The 18,628-nt window shown below is 39.6% G+C and overlaps 2 protein-coding genes across 2 annotated transcripts; one reads left to right on the top strand and one right to left on the bottom strand.

Annotated features, from left to right (window-relative positions):
* Nucleotides 1-421: 421 nt before the first annotated feature.
* RBM7 (RNA binding motif protein 7) lies at nucleotides 422-11,029 on the bottom strand. The gene is made up of 5 exons (XM_059181338.1): nucleotides 10,843-11,029; nucleotides 9,600-9,762; nucleotides 8,889-8,976; nucleotides 5,375-5,465; nucleotides 422-1,945 (listed from the first exon to the last, which is right to left on the bottom strand). The coding sequence occupies exons 1-5, from the start codon at nucleotides 10,936-10,938 to the stop codon at nucleotides 1,592-1,594; spliced, it is 792 nt and encodes a 263-aa protein (XP_059037321.1). The 5' UTR covers nucleotides 10,939-11,029; the 3' UTR covers nucleotides 422-1,591.
* A 52-nt stretch (nucleotides 11,030-11,081) lies between these two features.
* Nucleotides 11,082-11,714, top strand: C1H11orf71 (chromosome 1 C11orf71 homolog). The gene has a single exon (XM_059181353.1). The coding sequence runs from the start codon at nucleotides 11,270-11,272 to the stop codon at nucleotides 11,663-11,665; it is 396 nt and encodes a 131-aa protein (XP_059037336.1). The 5' UTR covers nucleotides 11,082-11,269; the 3' UTR covers nucleotides 11,666-11,714.
* Nucleotides 11,715-18,628: the final 6,914 nt, after the last annotated feature.

The raw sequence follows: 18,628 nt of genomic DNA, 5'->3' as shown, positions 1-18,628 counted from the left end.
AATCTTTGTGAATCTCTGTAAAAGCTACTGAATATTCATAAAGGTAAAATACCTGAGAATAAGCTCATTTGAAACAAATCCTTCTATTAAAATGCTAAAGCAAAGAGAAATTTTTGATCCTAACACTCTCTAGGTTGAGTAAATGGCTCCATTTACCTAAAACTCCATGCATTTTATTTACAAATAGGGAAGACCTGAGAGTATGTGAGCTCTCAAGGAGGGTAACAGTTCATAATGCTCTATAATCATGTCACTGAAGATCTGATTGTAAAACATTAAGATCTGTATGTACAAAAGGAGTATTTCAGGGTGCTCTAAGAACAGACGTTCTTAACATTAGGCAATCACTGAACTGAAGCATCCTGCTAATGTTGTATACAGTGTCTTCAAAGTTAGTGATGTCAAAAAAAATAAGGCACACTCCTTTTTATGTTTTCAATATATTAAAAAGCAACAGAGTACAAATGTTGTGGTTAATACTAAAAAGGATCAAAAATTTTCAAGGAATAACATTTTTATAAACAAGTTCTACAACAAAGGGGAAACAGCATCTTGATACACAACAGTTCTGCTAAACAAGATTTTTAAAATTTTTAAATCAGAAAATGTTTAAGACTAAATTCTTTCAAATGTGCAAACAAAAAAGCAAGCTGTACAATCTCCATAATAAAGCATATCCTTATAACATGTCCTGGGCACTTTGAAAATGTTAAAATTTTTAAAATTTGAGTGACAGAGGCAGCTCTTAAAGGCTTCAGGAACTTTTTTTCCCCCCAAAGAAGCATACTTTCAGTAAAACATTTCACCATTTTTATCTGACTATGCATTTACATTTGTGTTCTTCCTGAAAAGGGGGAGTTATATTAACACTGTATTTTAATGTAAAAAAATACATTTAGAAATATTTAACTTCCTGAGTGACTTCAGTTATACATCAAACTTGATTTAATGAGCAAATTCTAAAATTTTAGAATGAGATAGCATGTATAAATTTACAATTTTATGTTTAATTAGAGTAAAACTCAAAGATCATGTCACAGAACTTACACTAAAAATTCTCTTACGAAGTCAAATGATTTATCCCCAAACTTTACCAATATGCTTTCTATGTAAAATGGTAGTAAAATGAATCACTGTAATTACATTTTCTCATTTAACAAAATACTGCTAGTCAATTCAGACTATCAGAACTTGAATGTTTTCTATTATACACACCAAAATCTGACTAACAAGAAACTTCTTGCAATACAAAAAGTTTAACAGATAATTAAAATATTTGCTTTATATTACAACCAACCCATATAATACATCCCTTCCTCATTTATCTAAAATGATTAGGAATTGTGGCACTTTCTTTTGCAAAAAACCCTTTCCTCTTCATAAAACCCTGAGGTGAAAGGTTACTAAAATGCAATAAAATGGGAACCACAACTCTTATTTCTGTATTAGACTGTAGCTATAGGTTTTAAAAATTTTATAAAGAAACATGGCAACTTGTAAAGCTGCTCTGTACGGTTTAACAAAACATTTCCAGGTCAATTTAGCCAAAGGAACCTAGAATGACCCTATAACATCGTCCTTTTAGTACTTGTTAATGTCGAGATGAACGCCATTTTCCATCTCGACTACTGTCTCTTCTGTTATCATAGTCATGGCTCCAGCCATCAGGATTCCTATCTTCATAGAAGTAGTCATCTCTGTTTCCTCGGTAATGATGGTCAGACCCATGATCAGTGTATCGTTGTTCACGGCTATGATGTCTATCCGGTATGTAAGGATGAGAATTCTGTCTGACTTTACGCTGTGATGATGGTGTATCTTGGCGCCACTGGGAGCTTGAAGACTGATTAAAACTCTGACTATGTGATGGGGAAAATCCTGATGGATCCAGATGTGGAGAACCAAATTTCCCACCATAGGACATCTGTCTCAGAACATTGTTCATCTAAGAGAAGAGAAAAAAAAATGTTAACTGCCAAGTATTTCTAAGTATCAAAGCAATATATATACTTGGCCACAGTGAACCAAACAGGTAATGATGGGAAAGCAAAATTATTCCTGCCCAGAAGGATCTTAGGTTAAACAGAACTTGAAGTAAAAAAACACATGATGGCTTTGTTTGCTCCAATGTATACCTGCATGATATCTGTATATAACTACTCCTTGCCCTCAAGAATACAACTTAGAAGAGGCCATACAAATGATTATAATGTGAATCACTTGTCTGGTGGACATATAAAGAGCCAAGAGCTCAGGATCATTAGGAAAGGCTTCATGAAGGTGGCATATTATCTAAGGATTAAAGTATGGATGGAGGGGTGCCTGGGTGGCTCAGTGGGTTAAAGCCTCTGCCTTCGGCTCAGGTCATGATCCCAGGGTCCTAGGATCGAGCCTCGCATCGGGCTCTCTGCTCAGCAGGGAGCCTGCTTCCTCCTCTCTCTGACTGCCTCTCTGCCTACTTATAATCTCGGTCTGTCAAATAAATAAATCAAATTAAAAAATAATAATAAAGTATGGATTGAGTATTTTAAGGGGGAAGTATACCAAGGAAGGGAAATTGCACGAAGAAAATTGAGTTTGTAGAATACCAAGAATTCTGACTGATTAGAGATCTCATATGCAGTGAATAATGGACAGTTAGGCTGGAAAGCTTTACTGGCCCCAGATGATGGCAGTGCCTCATAACTAGGCTAGGGAATTCAGACTTTATCTTGCAAACGAGGGAAAATCAAATTACCAGGAAGATAAGCAAAACAGGGTTATTAACATTCATTTAGAAACAGTGTGTGAGATGGGCTAGCAAGAAGAAAATGGAGACAAGTACAAACTGACCAGACCAGTGGTCCCCAAATTCTGCCCATGATAAGTATTAGCCAGTGATTTTCTTTTTTAAGCCTACACCACAATATGTGGTATGTACATAGAAGTTGACATCCCTTTATATTGGTTCCTCGAGTTTACTTTACTTATATTTATATTTTGCAGACCTGCAAAAGGTTGAGGGGTCACAAGCCAACACTGTGATTTGGGCAAAGAGAAAAGAAGAAATGAACTCAAGAAAAAGAAAAAAATAAAGGACTTCATGACAAAATGAAAAAAACTGAAAGACTGGAGACAAAGATAGAATCGTAAACCACACCAAAGATTTTAAGCCTAGTCGCACAGTCTCATTATTACAAAAAAAAATGGAAATCAACAGGAAACTGGTCAAAGACTCCAATCAATGTATTTAAGTACTGTTTTTAAGCATTAAGGACAATATACTGTAAGAAGCCTTTGAGCACAGCTTCCAAGAATATCAGGGAATACATCTCCATTCCCTGAAACACACACATACAACCCTCCATAACGGCTCAAGAAAAATACAAATGTGAAATGCATTGTTCTACTTATCTACAATCTGTTAAATATGTTCTTCAGCTCAGTGAAAATCAAAATGGGTGATCAACCTACAGAGATCACGCTAATCTAACTAAAACTTAGGAAATTACTCAAGAATCATTTGAACATTTTTTTTTTGTTAAAGATTTTACTTATTTATTTGACAGAGAGAGATCACAAGTAAGCAGAGAGGCAGGCGGGGGGGGGGGGGGGGGGAGACAGGCTCTCCGCCGAGCAGAAAGCCTGATGCATGGCTCGATCACAGGACCCTGAGACCAGGATCCAAGCCGAAGGCAGAGGCTTTAACCCACTGAGCCACCCAGGCACCCCTAAACAATTCTTTAAACATTTATTTTAGAGAAAGAGAGCATGAGTGAGCAAACATGCATGTGTGAGTGCACACATTTGCCAGTAAGGACAGGGCAGGAGAGAGAGAATCTCATGCAGACTCCCCACTGAGTGCAGAGCCGAACATGGGGCTTGATCTCATGACCCGGAGATCCTAATCTGAGCTGAAATTAAAAGTCAGATGCTTAACCAAGTGAGCCACCCAGGCACCCCTCTCTGAACATTCTAAGTTTTGGGGGGTTTTAGAAGTTCAAGTTGAAGATGTCTGAGTTTTATTTCTACGCAACCTCTAGAAACATTATTTAACTTCAGTTATAAGTCACATTTAGGCCAAAAATGCACATCTCAAGAAGTACATTTTAGTTTATTTGTAGTGGAAAGTAAATGAGGCATAAATTTTATTTTTCAGCCATGAGAGAGATGAAAGTTCGTAGATGTTAATAGGCTGGTAAAAATCCAGACTGCATGTTGAAAGAATGAATGTTTCAGCAAGCATTCAATATATCAAATGTGACTATTTTTGAGAAGCTGAGTTTAAAACCCTTCAGGTCCACAAATTACTGGTAAAAGCAATTATGAACTTCTGCTTTTGTCTTTTTAAGACGAAAGACCTCTGACAATTTTTAAAACTTCATAAACTAAATTGTATTTGCAAGTGTACATCACAGTCTGTTGCACTAAACAGTTATCAAATCTATTTTATTTTTGAAATGTGGTATTTTATTCAGTAACTTAATCATGATTTTCTGGGTTTTCTACTTTAATTATTTTTATTGTGTTGCTCTTCCTCATTAAATTTTCTGGGTAGCACTTCAAAACATGGTTTCAAATTTTAGCAGGCTACAATTGTAATCTCATTCCTGCTACTTGCTAATTTATGACCTTCCTCACCCTTAATTTTCCTATGTATTACAACAGGATATATCTCAGTTACCCCAAAGAATATGTATTAATATGTAACACTTTTGGGTGATACTGCCTGACACATATTACATAATCAATACATTGTAACTATTTTTATTTTTCTAGGGGTTTCATTTGTGTGTGTGTGAGTATGAGAGTGTGTGTATGTGTAAGCTACTTAAAGGCTTAGTCTAGACATTTGAGTAACCCCAATTCTAGCACGAGTAGATGCTAATCAAGGTCTAGTTTGTTTTAAATTCAAGAATTTGATAATTTACTCCTCATGAAACTAACATTTTAGGTAATATCTTAGAAATTACTCTATTTGTAGAAAACTGCTTGGTATTTTTCATGGCTACTAAGAGAACAGTTTGTACCTGTAAGTAAAGAGTAAAACAAAGATATGTGCTAGTTTTGTGTCTGTGGGTGTGTGCTAGTTTTTTTTAAATAAAAGGAATTACTACTTCATTAAGAAAAAGAAGAGGAAAGGGAAAGGAAAGAAGGGACGCCTGCATGGCTCAGTTGGTTAAGCGTCTGCTTTCAGCTCAGGTCATGATCTCCAGGTCCTGGGATCAAGCACCACATTGGGCTCCCAACTCAGCAGGGAGTCTGCGCTTCTCCTTCTCCCTCTGCCCTTCCCCCTGCTTATATTCTCTCTATCTCTCTCAAATGAATAAATGAAATATTTTTTTTTTAAAAAGTAGAGAAGAAAAGAAAAGAGAAAAGAAGAAAATCAACCTACCACTGCTTGTCTCTGAAAATTTTCTGGAGAAGAGAAAGATCTCTGAATTATCTGTACTGATGGACTCATGCTATCCACACTCCTTTCATATCTGTGAAGAGTAAAAAAACCAACATATAATCATCCATTTAACAAATACTTACGATATACCAATCATGAGCAAGACCGTGTCAAAGGTAGGAATGAACAAGAAAGACCACATATCTATTTGCTCTCATGGATAAGAGGAAGGATTCAGATAGTAAAACAACTTCACCTTGTAACAGTGATATAATAATTGATGTTCTGTTTTAGCTCGGCTGGTCAGGGATTGTCTTTCTAAAAAGGAGGCACATTTGAAGTAAAAATGGAGCAACAAGATTACTTGGAAGCTAAACATTGCAGCTGAGGGAAGAATTATCACGGGGGGAGCAAGCTATATAGCCTGTGGTCCAAATCCCATTTCTTTAACACTCCTGTGTCTATTTTATCTATGTAGTGTTACAAGGACCTGCAACCTCCCCACCCCCACCCCAAACGGACAACACAACACACATTTGTCTTCCTGTAGACTTTACGCCTTCACTAGGCAGCCTATTACAGTGGCTGGGCCTGCAAAGTCTGAAACATTAACTATATGGCCCTTCACAGGAAAAAAAAACAAAAAAAAAAACAAAAAAAACCATCAATCCCAGGGCTAGTGCAGAGGCCTAGGTTGAAAACTGAGATAAAAAGGATTTGTTCTACTAGATATGACAGATGAGGGGGAAAAGAAAAATAAAGGATAAAATCTAGATTTGGGCCTTGAGCAATTACATATTTACTGTGATAGGGAGGAAGAACAGGTCTGGGGGGAGCAAGGAATGAAGAGTTCTTTAACAAAAACTAGATATTAGTTTTAAGAAATTATACCTTATTCCTCAATTCCTAAAAAAGTAGCTTGCTTTACAGAAAGCCACTTTATCAAATGCTTTAAATTTTACAATACTTAGAATCAAATCACTAACTGATTTGTCTCATAGTTTAGATCTTTTCATTTTGGGTTTTCTTAAATCAGGTTAGACCTGTATATATTAAAGGGGTAAAAAGTATAAATTTCCTTACAAAAATGATAGGCACTCTAACCTTAAACTAAAAACAACTTATTTACTTATATATATTTTTCCAAAGAAATTCTCAGTGAGGTAAACTTTTTTCTTCCACCTGAGATATCTTTGAAGAGTCTACAAAAGTGGTTGGATGTTACCCTGAAAAGAAAAGAAAAGAAAAGAAAAGAAATTCCCCCCAAAAAAAGGGGGTTGGAAATGCTTCAAGTTCTAAATGTGCTGAGAAGCATTTAAACACAATTTCAGTTGGCAAGAAAGGATGCTAAGAGGGTACCCTTCTTACACTATTCTTTCTTGCAATTTTACTTGCCAGTTATCTTCTCATACCAAAGCCACTTCACTGCAGCTCTTGGCACCACCCTTATCCAAACCCACAACCTCACCCTAATAACTTCCTTGCTTTCTTGCTACTAATACCAATACTCTGCTACCAATAGCTTCTCAACTGGTCTATTTTCAGCCTTGTCCCCTCCAATCCATTCTCCCACAGCAAACAACTTGTTAAAATATAAACGCGTTCCTATTACTATCCTACTGAAAACATTTTGGTGTCTTTCTTCTGTTTTTAGGAGAAAATTCCCAAATTGTAACTATGGCCTATAAGAAAGACCCTCTTTCAGTCTAGATGTCCATCAACAGATGAATGGATAAAAATGTGAGGCTGTGTGTGTGTATGTATGTGTGTATACATATGTATACATATATACATACATACAATGAAATACTATGCAGCCATCAAAAGAAATGAAATCTTGCCTTTTGCAACGACGTGGATGGAACTAGAGGGTATTATGCTGAGCGAAAGAAGTCCATCGAGAAAGACAATTATCATATGATCTCCCTGATACGAAAAATTTGAGAGGCAACATGGGGGTTTGGGGAGTAAGGAAGGAAAAAATGAAATGGGAGGGAGACAAACATTAAGAGACTCTTAATCTCACAAAACAAACTGAGGGTTGCTGGGGAGAGGGTGGTTTGGTGATGGACACTGGGGAGGGTATGTGCTATGGTGAGTGCTGTGAAGTGTGTAAACCTGGCAGTTCACAGACCTGTATCCCTGGGGCTAATAATACATTATAAATTAATAAAAAATTAAAAAACTTAAAAAAAAAAAAAGACCTGGGGCACCTGGGTGGCTGAGTGGGTTAAAGCCTCTGCCTTCGGCTCAGGTCATGATCCCAGGGTCCTGGGATCGAGCCATGCATCAGGCTCTCTGCTCGGCAGGAAGCCTGCTTCCCTTCCTCTCTCTGCCTACTTGTGATCTCTCTGTCAAATAAATAAATAAAATCCAAAAAAAAAAAAAAAAAAAAAAAAAGACCCCCATTCTACTTCACCAACATGACCTACTACTCTATTTTTCCTTCATTATGATCTAGATACATTGGCCTCTTTTAGTTCTTCATTCATTTATATCATCTCTCCTTGTCAAACCTTTCTACAACCACATTCTATGCTCTCTTTACAGAACTTATTAAAGGTAGTCACAAAATCCATGTGTCTTGCTGCAGACTTTACACCTTCAGTAGGCAGCCTATCACAGTGGCTGGGGCTCAGTCACAATGCCTGGGTTTCTGTCCCAGCCCACTGCTCACAAGCAATTCAAACTCAAGCAAGTTAATATCCAATCCTCACTTTCTTCACAGGCGAGGCAGAACTAACAATAATCCCTACCTCCTAAGAGCGCTGTGAGAAACAAGACCATAAATGCAAACGACTCGGTGAAGAACCTGACACAGGACAGATATTTCTTTCTTGAATGAAGCCCATTATAACTGATAAATAGCTCCACTGATAAACCAGGAAAAAAACATCTCTGGTAAAAGATCGCACTTCTCAAAGCAAATAAAATTATTTAGTATAAATGTGGTACCTTTTCTAACCCTCAGTAGCTAGAAGAGACTCTGGAGAGCATTCAATTCAGCTTTTCCTTACAAATGGGAAGACAAGACCAGAGAAATGAGACTACTTCAAAATTCCACAATCGGAGAGGCAGACCTAGAATCCAACTCTATAAACTCTTAGTCCACTAGTCTGTTTACTGATAGCTATTTTTAAAATGCAAATAAAAACCAATCAGTGGTGAAAACTAATTTGAATTTTTAAAAGAAAGTAAAATAGAAAATAGAGTAAACTCAGAGTAGAGAGAGTAATGTTCCGGGAAATTTTCAGTTACATATTAAATATGTGGCTGTGGGTATACATCTTCATAAATGAACCTAATTATAGGTACATATGTATCAATTTTAGGGGTACTATATAAGTTTATAGTCCCCTTATATAGATATCTATTTATAATCCAAAATATGAATAATACAGCAGAAAAATAAAGAGGTGGGAGCTTAAAAAAGGAAACAAATCCCTCAGTATGTTTTGAGATAATACCTAAAAAAAATTTCCAATAAATGATTTTAATAGGTCCAAAATGTTACCTGCTAGGAGATGTAGAGGTGGGGCTTGAGTTTCCAACATGATGCTGGGGATATGACAAACTGACATCCTGTGAGGCATGGCTACTTCCTAAAATGAAGTAATTTGAGAAATTATCCTTGATAGAAAACTCAAGTTAAATTTTATCCCTCCCCTAAATTATGTCAAATGGTAGACAGAAGCTACAAGAGAAAAGCTCAAATTTCAGAAGACCGCTTGCTTCATCGTTTCATCAGAGTGAAAATTTTAAGTGTCCAAAACAGAGGGTTCCAAATAAGTACTATGTAACGTACAAACATCCAATCTGGCCATAATATTCTGATGCCCACACTAAATTTTAACTGGATACATGGGAAGTTTCATCCTCACATCACCCAGAATCAAAATTTGTAAATGCCAATCACAAAGCAGTCAGGAAAAGTATTTTAAAAAAACAATCCTCGCTCCTTTCAGAGCACGAACCCAAACCCAAGTCTTTCTAAAAACAAAGTTTATGCTCTTTTCGGTAACCCAAACTTAATTTTAAAATGACGACTTTCAAAATCCGTATTGTCGACGTTATCAGTACTAAACTGGGATATGTAAAGCTTACTATCCACAAAGCTTAAGGTATTTTCATCCAACAAGAAGCTCTTTAAAACTGAATAATAAAATTAAAAACGAACAAAGCAGCAAAGAAAACCTCTCCCCAAACAATAACACTGAACAGTTACCTGATCTAAATTGAATTTTGATGGGCCTCCCGAAAAGTTTGATTCCATTAAGTAGATTCATCGCATAAGGAACAGACACTTCATGTTTGAAATTCACAAATGCAAACTGTTTTGGTTTACCATCCTTATCTTTTGGAATTTTCACTTTTACTACCGGCCCCGCCTACAAACAAGACAAAAAAAAAAAAGAAGAAGAAGAAAAAAAGTCTTCGGAATTTAAATGAGGCAATTTCAAGGAAATACTCAAATTTTACGACGTTTAAAAACAACAGAAATGTTGGACATTGGGGAAGGTATGTGCTATGGTGAGTGCTGTGGAGTGTGTAAACCTGGCGATTCACAGACCTGTACCCCTGAGGCTAATAACATATTATATGTTAATGAACAGCAAAAAATTAATTAAAAACAACAACAACAGAAACGTAACCAAGAAAAATCTAAAAAATGGACAAACAGGGATTTCCACCTCAGTTAAAGATTCTGTCATACGACTCAACACCTGATTAATTTATTTGGGGGAAGGAAGCCCATAAGGAACTGGAAACAGTTACTCAGTTACGTTTCATGATGCTTTATGACTTTTTAACAAGGTGACCAACATCCATCACTTTCCCACTCGGGGTAACGTTTATCAAGAGTTAGAGAAAGTGGCTTCCTTGTACTAAAAATTCACTTTTGTACTGACTAACCAAGTATTACCAGTTGTTAGAGACTAGAACTGGAGAGAACCAGATACTCTGAATCTTTAACGTATTTCAATGCAGACGTGAATACCGAAACACTACAAGTCTGCTTTACTACGGAGTATTTAGTGTACTTTAAAAATCTTAATGTTGCAATTAATTAAAAAAAAAAAAAAACCCGTAAGTGGAAAACATACACTGACCAAGCAACTGAAATCTAATTAGCCAGATAAACCGAAGACGAGCAAAGGGATAGGAAAAAGTCCGGCTCCACGAAGAACCCACACATACCGTGCCCCTTAGGATCCCTGAATCTTTACCTCGTGAACGCTTCACTGAGGAAGCCCCCACCAACCTGGAGCGAACTGACTACGGTTCTTCCCTTCAAGCGACACCCAGCAAGAGCCTCGCTTTCCCGGTGGACCTCCAGCCCCAAGCGGCCCACCCGTCGGGCGTCCCGACCCAGAGCCCCGCTTTCCCCAGGAAGGCGGGCACGGCCGTCGGGCCGGGCCCCACGGGAGCCGCACAGCGAAAGGAAAAGCCCGCTCTCGGCCGCTGACCTGGTGGAAAAGCTCGAAAAGGAGCTCCTCGGTCACTTTAGTTTCAAGGTTGCCGACAAAGAGGGTACGATCCGCTTCCGCTGCCGCCGCCCCCATCTCAGCGGAGCCCCCTCCCTAAAAAGGCCGAAGGGTCGTCACCGTCGCACTCACTGCGCACGCTCGGAAACCTCACGTCCTCTCCTCCCCGGCGTCACGGACGTAAACGTCAATCTCGCTCGCACCGCCCCGCGTCGCCGTGCGCGGACGCGTTGCGCATGCTCGCGAGGAGCGCACCGGTGAGAGGCTTTTCTCTGGTCGGCCGCGGCTGTAGTTATGGCCTAACATGTAGGGAGTGGCGGCGCTCGATACGGCCGGGAGTGATCTGTGGAGCCGCGAAGGGCCCACCTTGACCGAGGGACCTAACAGACATTGCGGGCAGTGTTTGAAGATGGCGCTGAACAACGTGTCCCTGTCCGCCGGCGATCAAAGGACCCGGCGGGCCTACCGCGCGAGCCTCGGCGCCCTCAGCTCGTCGGCCTTAGAGCTGGCGATGGTCTCCGGAGACAGCTTCCTCGTCGCCAGGCCCGACGATGTTCTTCCAGGACTCGCTCCTCGGCAGGCCGTGCGGCCGGGCGTTCGTACCGAGAGCCGGCGGGCGAGCGCGGGCGGCCGGAGCCCGACCCGCTTGATAAAAGGAAGGGAACCCGACGGGCGGAACCGGAGCCGCCAGGCCAGATTCTCGCCGTACCCGGCCCCCGGGGTGAAGCTGGATCTCCTGAGGAGCTTGCTGCAGCAGCGGCTGGTTGCCATTGGAAGTGTGATCGCAGCCCGCCTCTCGGCCTAACACCTCCCAGGCCCCTCGGTTCGCTCGTAAACAAGGCCTCTCTAACATCCTTGGCGCCTCGGCAGTCTTATTTTCAGGGGGGGAATGTATGCTCATTGTCATGTAAAACACGTCGGGGGGGGGGGCTGCGAAAACGGCCTCCTACGGAGGAGCCTTGACCTTCCGAATTCCCAGGGTTTGAGGCGGCTAGAGTGGTTAGATCAGGAAGGGGGTAGAAGGGACTTTGCGCTTAAGTTATAAAATTGAACCACCCTTCCCAGAGGTCAGCATTTTTTCACGCCTGGTGCACTCCATCCCGACAGCGGACCCCAATTCCTCTGCTTTCCACAAATCTTTTCTCCCACCCTGGCAGATTCTCTCATTTTGAGACTTGTAAGCCAGTAAGATAGGCTAGACTGCCTACCTCTCTACCCCAGACTATTGCCATTACAGTTACTTTAGTTGGCGAAAAGGAAATGTTTCTTTTTCCATAGGGCCCAAGGCTTATTCTGTCATTTTTTTTTAAAGATTTTTTAAAATTTATTTGACAGACAAGAGATCACAAGTAGGCAGAGAGGCCGGCAGAGAGAGAGGAGGAAGCAGGCTCCCTGCTGAGCAGAGAGCTGGATGCGGGACTCGATCCCAGGACTTTGGGATCATGGCCTGAGCCGAAGGTAGAGGCTATAACCCACTGAGCCACCCAGGTGCCCCTGTTATTTTGTCTTTAACTCTTTAACTTTAATCTCCGTCCACTTTTTCTTCATGAATACCTAACAAACTCCCATCTCAGTCGTACTAAAAACCAAATCTAAAATTTGCTGTTTCTTCACATGATTAAACCAGTTTCATTTTTTTTTCTTTTTCTTTTTCTTTTTCTTTTTTTTTTTTTTTTTTTTTTTGCCAAAGTCTCCAAATGAGTTTTTACATTTCTGTTTGTCATTTTATTACTAGCATTCAGTCCCGGTTTCCTTAATCTGAGTCTGTTGTCCTGAAATACAAGGATAATTTCAGCTCACACTCTCCTGTCAGGAAGCTGTTCATCAATACACTGTAGCATCTTCCTAAAACTTGATTTTTATTCATTCAACAGTTAATATTTAAAGATCTTCCCAGTGGTGAGCACTGTAGATAAACTACAGACAAGTAGTATGTTGTAGGTAGGCTAATAAATAAATAGGTAATCACCACACCCTGTTCATTAGGTACCGTGATAACAATAGCATTGGTTGCAATGGCTTTCCGTAATGGACTGTCCTGCTTCTTCTCTTACCTGGCTGATCACTCCTTATTTTCTGATATTTTTATTCTCTTAACCATATATTTCCTAAAGTTTACAGGATGGTATTGGGAGAAAATTAGTGGATTTTTAAAGTGCCAATTCTGTGTAAGCAGGTAGACTCGTTTTTTCCCAGTGGACTCTTGTGTCTAATTATGATCAGATAAAGCAAAGTTACCACACGCCACACAGTATTGAATTGTTAGAACCACATCTGAAGAGGAATGTTGGTAAATCAGAGAATTTCCATAAGAGAGTGATTAATATGGTGAGCGATCTGGAAATCAGATCATAGGAAAAATGGTTGAAAGGACAGAAACAACTATGTTTTACTGAGTGCTAGGCATAAGGCAATGTCATAGAGGCTTTTATTCATTATTTACTCAGATATTTACTGAGAACTTATTCTGTGCCTGATAGGACCTGTATTAAGCAGTTGGAATAGTGTCGAGCAAGATCAATAATGTCTCTGCTTTGGTGGAGCTTTATATATGTCATTGAATTCTCACAATGGCCCATAAGACAGAGGTCATACTTCATTTTATTGCCCAGAAACCGAGGGACAAAGAGATGAAGTAAACTTTCCAAGGTCATACAGCTAGTCAATGATAGAGCCTTGCAGCCTTGAAATCTAGTTTCATTTGAACCATGTCATACAAAAAGTTATTTGAGTAACTATTTTCTCAATTCTCCCAAGGATAGTATATATCTAATACTCTTCTATATATCTAAAAGGTTAATGCATAATGCACAATGGATGCCTTAGACTGGGCGTTATAAAAACCTGCCATTGACAAAGGAATCCCAAATCTACATGTTGAGTTTCAGACTGGGAAGGATAATAAAATTAAGGCTGAAGGTAAGAAGTATTTTCATAAAAGTTAGAGATGCCTAATAGTGAAAAATAACACCTCATAAGGTATGATAACGTTCAGCCAAAAAATTCAGAGGGAGGCTGAATACTACCAAGTATGAAATCGGGTTAGAGGTCTAATTAGATCTTCCCCCATTTAACCTATAATTCTGTGCCTTAAAAATTAAACTTGTTAAAATTGGAAGTGGAGAACGGGATGAGAAGAGGAAGATGAGGTATGATATACAGGATGACCATATTTCCTGTACAAACCAGAACACTCGAGGGTGAGAGAGGGTGCTCTTAACTCTGCTGAGGCAACAGGCATAACTAGAGGCTGTTCAGGCCATCTAACCCTTGGAGATGATACAGCATTAAATATGCCTTTAAAACGTATTTCCTAGCTTCAGGGAAAGGCTGAGATTTGTAAGCAAGAAACAAAAGTCTGGCATAAAAGTGCACGTGAGAGGAGCACCTGGGTTGCTCAGTGGGTTAAAGCCTCTGCCTTTGGCTCAGGTCATGATCTCAGGGTTCTGGGACAGAGCCCCGCATGGGGCTCTCTGCTCAGCAGGGAGCCTGCTTTCCCCTCTCTGCCTGCCTCTCTGCCTGCTTGTGATCTCTGCCTGTCAAATAAATAAAAAAAATCTTAGGGGAAAAAAAAAAGTGCATGTGAGAAAAGGAAGACCCAAAGGGAATGACTTCATTTCTGTTTGTTTAGATGTGAGATTTTCAGGAGTGGGGTTTTGATTGACTAATAGTGTACGTGTGCAAGAGGGGAAGAAAGAAAATACTGTGGTTTATTGTGCCTTGTTTGACAGGAGGAGACCCTTGTTCACATAAATGTTCCATCATTTTAAATCTGAGCCAATGAATATCTAAATTTCCCTTATTCTTAGCATCTGTGCTAATGTTCAAGTAACAGTGTGTTCCTTTACAAAGACCGTATCACGTAAGCAAGAACCAACATAAACCTCTGTCAATGAAATTAGCTTGAAGCAGGGACAAAGTTTTCCCAAGAGCAACCCATGTCATTAAAAATGTTAGTGTACAAAACAAATTTTTGTTTAATATCAGCAGTTAAGTATAGCATGTTGTCATTCTAAAACAGATGCATTTTCTAAGGGTAATACAAAAAATAGTCCAAAAAAGTCAATACTTAATATCAGTTTTTTTTTTAAAGACATTGCAAATTCCTGTTTGTTTTTTATTGTCTCTTACTTACCATATCATACTAAGTAACGGACTAGCATATGTTGAAGTGGAGTCCTATTAGAATATTTACTTCCTCTATTCATCAACACTAAAACTCTTAAAAAGAATGTGCATTAGGAGTATAGAAAAAAGAGGCCATGGAGACGTTCCCTCAGTATCCAATAAGCCTTACCTCTAAGAGGGGTAACTTGGACGGGAAGGAAAAGAGGGAGGAAAATCCTATAGGAAGGATGAGTAAATGAATCTCTGATGGTCAGAGGCTCGGCTACCTTGTGAGCTAAATTGGTTGTTCGTTTAGTGAATCTACCCATATGTCCCTAAAGTACAGCTTAGTCTACTGATTTCCATGAAAAGTACTCTCATTTTCCTATCAACCAAATGTATGCCTGAACACCTATGACTTCATACCACCAATTTCTTGTCCTTATTACCTATGCTTATTCAAATACAAAGTCCTGTCCATTTTATCTTCACAGGGTATGTTTCTACATTCACTTTCATCACCTGGATTTTATTTACCTGGATATTTAACCTATTTTCTTTGCCTCTGTCTCCCTTCTTCACCCTAAATGTATATAGTTTCCAGACCGATGAGCCTAAAGCATATCTCTGATCGCATAGTTACTACTTCAGTGTTCCCCGTAGTCTACTCCACAAAACCTCCACTAGAAATAGAAGCTATTTCTTACAGGAAACAAACAGGGTTGCTGGGAGGGAGCGTGGTGGGAGGATGGGGTCACGGAGCATCAAGGAGGGCCCTTGGTGGAATGAGCACTGGGCGTTGTATGCAACTGATGAATCACTAGATTCTACCTCTGAAACTAGCAATACAGTATATGTTAATTAAACTGAATTTAAATAAATTTGTTTTTAAAAAATAAAAAACTACTTTGTAAAAAGACAAATTTGACAAGTGGTGCCTGTTTTATCACCTTATTAGGGAGTCATGATGTATAATAATATGTTAAATGTTCTGATGGGTGCCTGGGTGGCTCAGTGGGTTAAACCGCTGCCTTCGACTTGGGTCATGATCTCAGGGTCTTGGGATCGAGTCCCGCATCGGGCTCTCTGCTCGGCAGGGAGCCTGCTTCCCTCTCTCTCTCTGCCTCCCTCTCTGTCTAGTGATCTCTCTCTGTCAAATAAATAAATAAAATCTTTAAAATATATATATATATATGCTAAATGTTCTGATAATTCCTTTAGAAAAAGAAAACTGTTTAACTTCATTTTCACCAGAGTTTCATAGATTTATTCGTCCATAAGTTTAAAATTTTTGCATACTATCTCTCTTCCCAAGGAGTCTCAGTTCTACAGAAACATAATTCTATATGCTGCTTTACCTAAGAAGTTTCTTGGGCTTCCCATGTCAGGTATAGAAATGTGGCAGAATTTGGGAAGTTTCCAGAATGTTATTAGGCAAATTGGTTGCTTTCCTCACTTGTGGTTTGATCAGATTCAATCCCATCTTTATTCTACATGATGACTGGTACCTGTCACTGTCTTTGACGAGTTGGGGGGAGGAGGGAGGCAAGCATGCGCCTGCAGATTCCCCAGCCACTGAGGATCAAGACTGGCCTAATCACTAAGGGAAAGCATTAGGCACATCCCCTGATGAAAACAGGTAGGAGGGATTATGTCTTAAGTATGCTAATAACGTAATATTTTTTTCATGTAATGATTTGCTTAGTTGTTACCTTCAGTGGAATATCTGAAGGCAGCCCTTCTTCAGGATACAATTCTAAATCAGAGGAGGAAAATACTGCCTTCAGCTTCCCAAAGACCTAAGAGTAAATGAAGCAATGCAACTCTTAAAAATTGCAGACCCCATAAACAGCCTCCTAAGACTTTACATAGTCTGGCCACACTACATCACCAGCCTTCTTGTTCATAACATGCCCAGGTGGGTGCTGTTTTTCCTGCCGCTGTGCCCATACCTATCGTAGTCCCCTTAACTAAATTGCTTGTACATCTCGGGGCACCTGGGTGCCTCAGTTGGTCAAGAAGCTGCCTTCGGCCAGGGTCGTGATCTCAGGGTTCTGGGATTGAGACCCATCTCAGGCTCCCTGCTCAGCGGGGTGTCTGCTTCTCCTCCCTCATCACTTCCCCCTGCTTGGGCTCTCTTGTGCTCTTTCTGTCAAATAAATAAATCAAAAAAATCAATAAAAATTATATGTCTCTTTGTCTGCCAATTAAGCTTTTATCTTTCCAGAATGGTCCAGTTTCTTTACATTACAAAAAATGGACTGGACTAATGCCAAGAGCTGGAAAAGTGTGGTGAATATTGGACGTTCTGTCTGTTTAGCTACTATTTATCCTCCATCAAACAGCTCCTTGGTTTTTCTTTTCTGTGGAGCCCCCTCTCTCACCCTCCATTCATGTATTTGGGGAGAAGCTTCACACATACCTCCAGGGACAGAGTCATAATCCGTGTCTTACCTCCTCTACTACATTGAAGCTCCCCGAGAGCAGAACACATGTCTAAGTTTATTTTTTAAGACTTTATTAATTTATTTGAAAGAGAGAATACAAGCTTGGGGGAGAGGCAGAGGAAGAGGGAGAAGCAGGCTCCCTGCTCAGCAGGGAGCCCAATGTAGAGCTCGATCCCAGGACCCTGGGATCACGACCTGAGCTGAAGGCAGACACTAAGCTGACTGAGCCACCCAGGTGCCCCTTTAAATTTATTTTTATATTTACTAGTACTTATTACCCAAAGAGTAGATATTCAGTGAATGCCTGTTACATGAATGAATGAACTTCAGGTAAGCTATCTCTTCTTGGAATCAAAATCCAAAAGTGGAGCATTCGAAGAAGGCAAGGGCAGAAATTGTAGACCCTTCGGTCTAAAATCATCTAGCTATCTGGGCAGATAAGAGTAATATGGTAATACAAGATAAGTTTTGTTTAAAGGTTTTATTCAGTTTAGAATCAATCTGCCTCTAAGAAAATAATGTAAAGATAAATCCTAATCCAAGATGTGCACAAATATTTATGCACATAAAAATTTATGTACTTTAAAATGCCCCTATTCACAATTTTAAAATGTGGAAAAAGGGGCGCCTGGGTGGTTCAGTCATTAAGTGTCTGCCTTCGGCTTAGGTCATGATCTCAGGGTCCTGGGATTGAGCCCCACATCAGGCTCCTTGCTCAGCAGAGAACCTGCTTCTCCCTCTTCCTCTGCCTGCCTCTCTGCCTTACATGTGCTCTCTCTCTCTCTGTCAAATAAATAAATCTTTAAAAGAAAAATAAAAATGTGGAAATGGCTTCTATGTCCAAAATAGATGAGTAAAGAAAAAAGAGTGGGTGTTTAGTGTATACCAAGTTGCCACTAACTACTTTCCCAAGGATTGTTTTATTTAATCTTTACAATCCTTCTAATGCCAGGAGGTGGCAAACTTTTTTCTGTCAAGACCCAGGTAGTAAATATCTTAGACTTTGCAGACCAAGGGGCAAAACTGAGGCTATTATGTAGGCATTTATATAACAAGACCAAAAAATTTCCACAAAATTTGTATTGATGGATTTCAAAATCTAATAGTCAGTACATTCTTTTGGTGATGCTTATACAATTAAGATGAAGATGGAATTCTTTTTGGCGGGGGAGGGGAAACATTTCATTGCACTGGAGTTCAAAGTTCGTGTTCCC

This window comes from Mustela lutreola, chromosome 1, assembly GCF_030435805.1.
Source record: "Mustela lutreola isolate mMusLut2 chromosome 1, mMusLut2.pri, whole genome shotgun sequence".
Lineage (NCBI taxonomy): Eukaryota > Metazoa > Chordata > Mammalia > Carnivora > Mustelidae > Mustela > Mustela lutreola.
The sequence above is the reverse complement of the archived record's forward strand: the minus strand, read 5'-3'. Positions and strand labels throughout refer to the sequence as shown.

Excerpts from the sequence above, each read along its gene's own strand:
- RBM7 (XM_059181338.1), bottom strand. The coding sequence starts at position 10,938 with ATGGGGGCGGCGGCAGCGGAAGCGGATCGTACCCTCTTTGTCGGCAAC. Across the intron at positions 5,466-8,888 it reads ACCTCTACATCTCCTAGCAG|ATATGAAAGGAGTGTGGATA; the intron begins GTAACATTTTGG and ends TACTCTTCACAG. Across the intron at positions 1,946-5,374 it reads ATTTTCAGAGACAAGCAGTG|ATGAACAATGTTCTGAGACA; the intron begins GTAGGTTGATTT and ends CTCTTCTCTTAG.
- C1H11orf71 (XM_059181353.1), top strand. The coding sequence starts at position 11,270 with ATGGCGCTGAACAACGTGTCCCTGTCCGCCGGCGATCAAAGGACCCGG.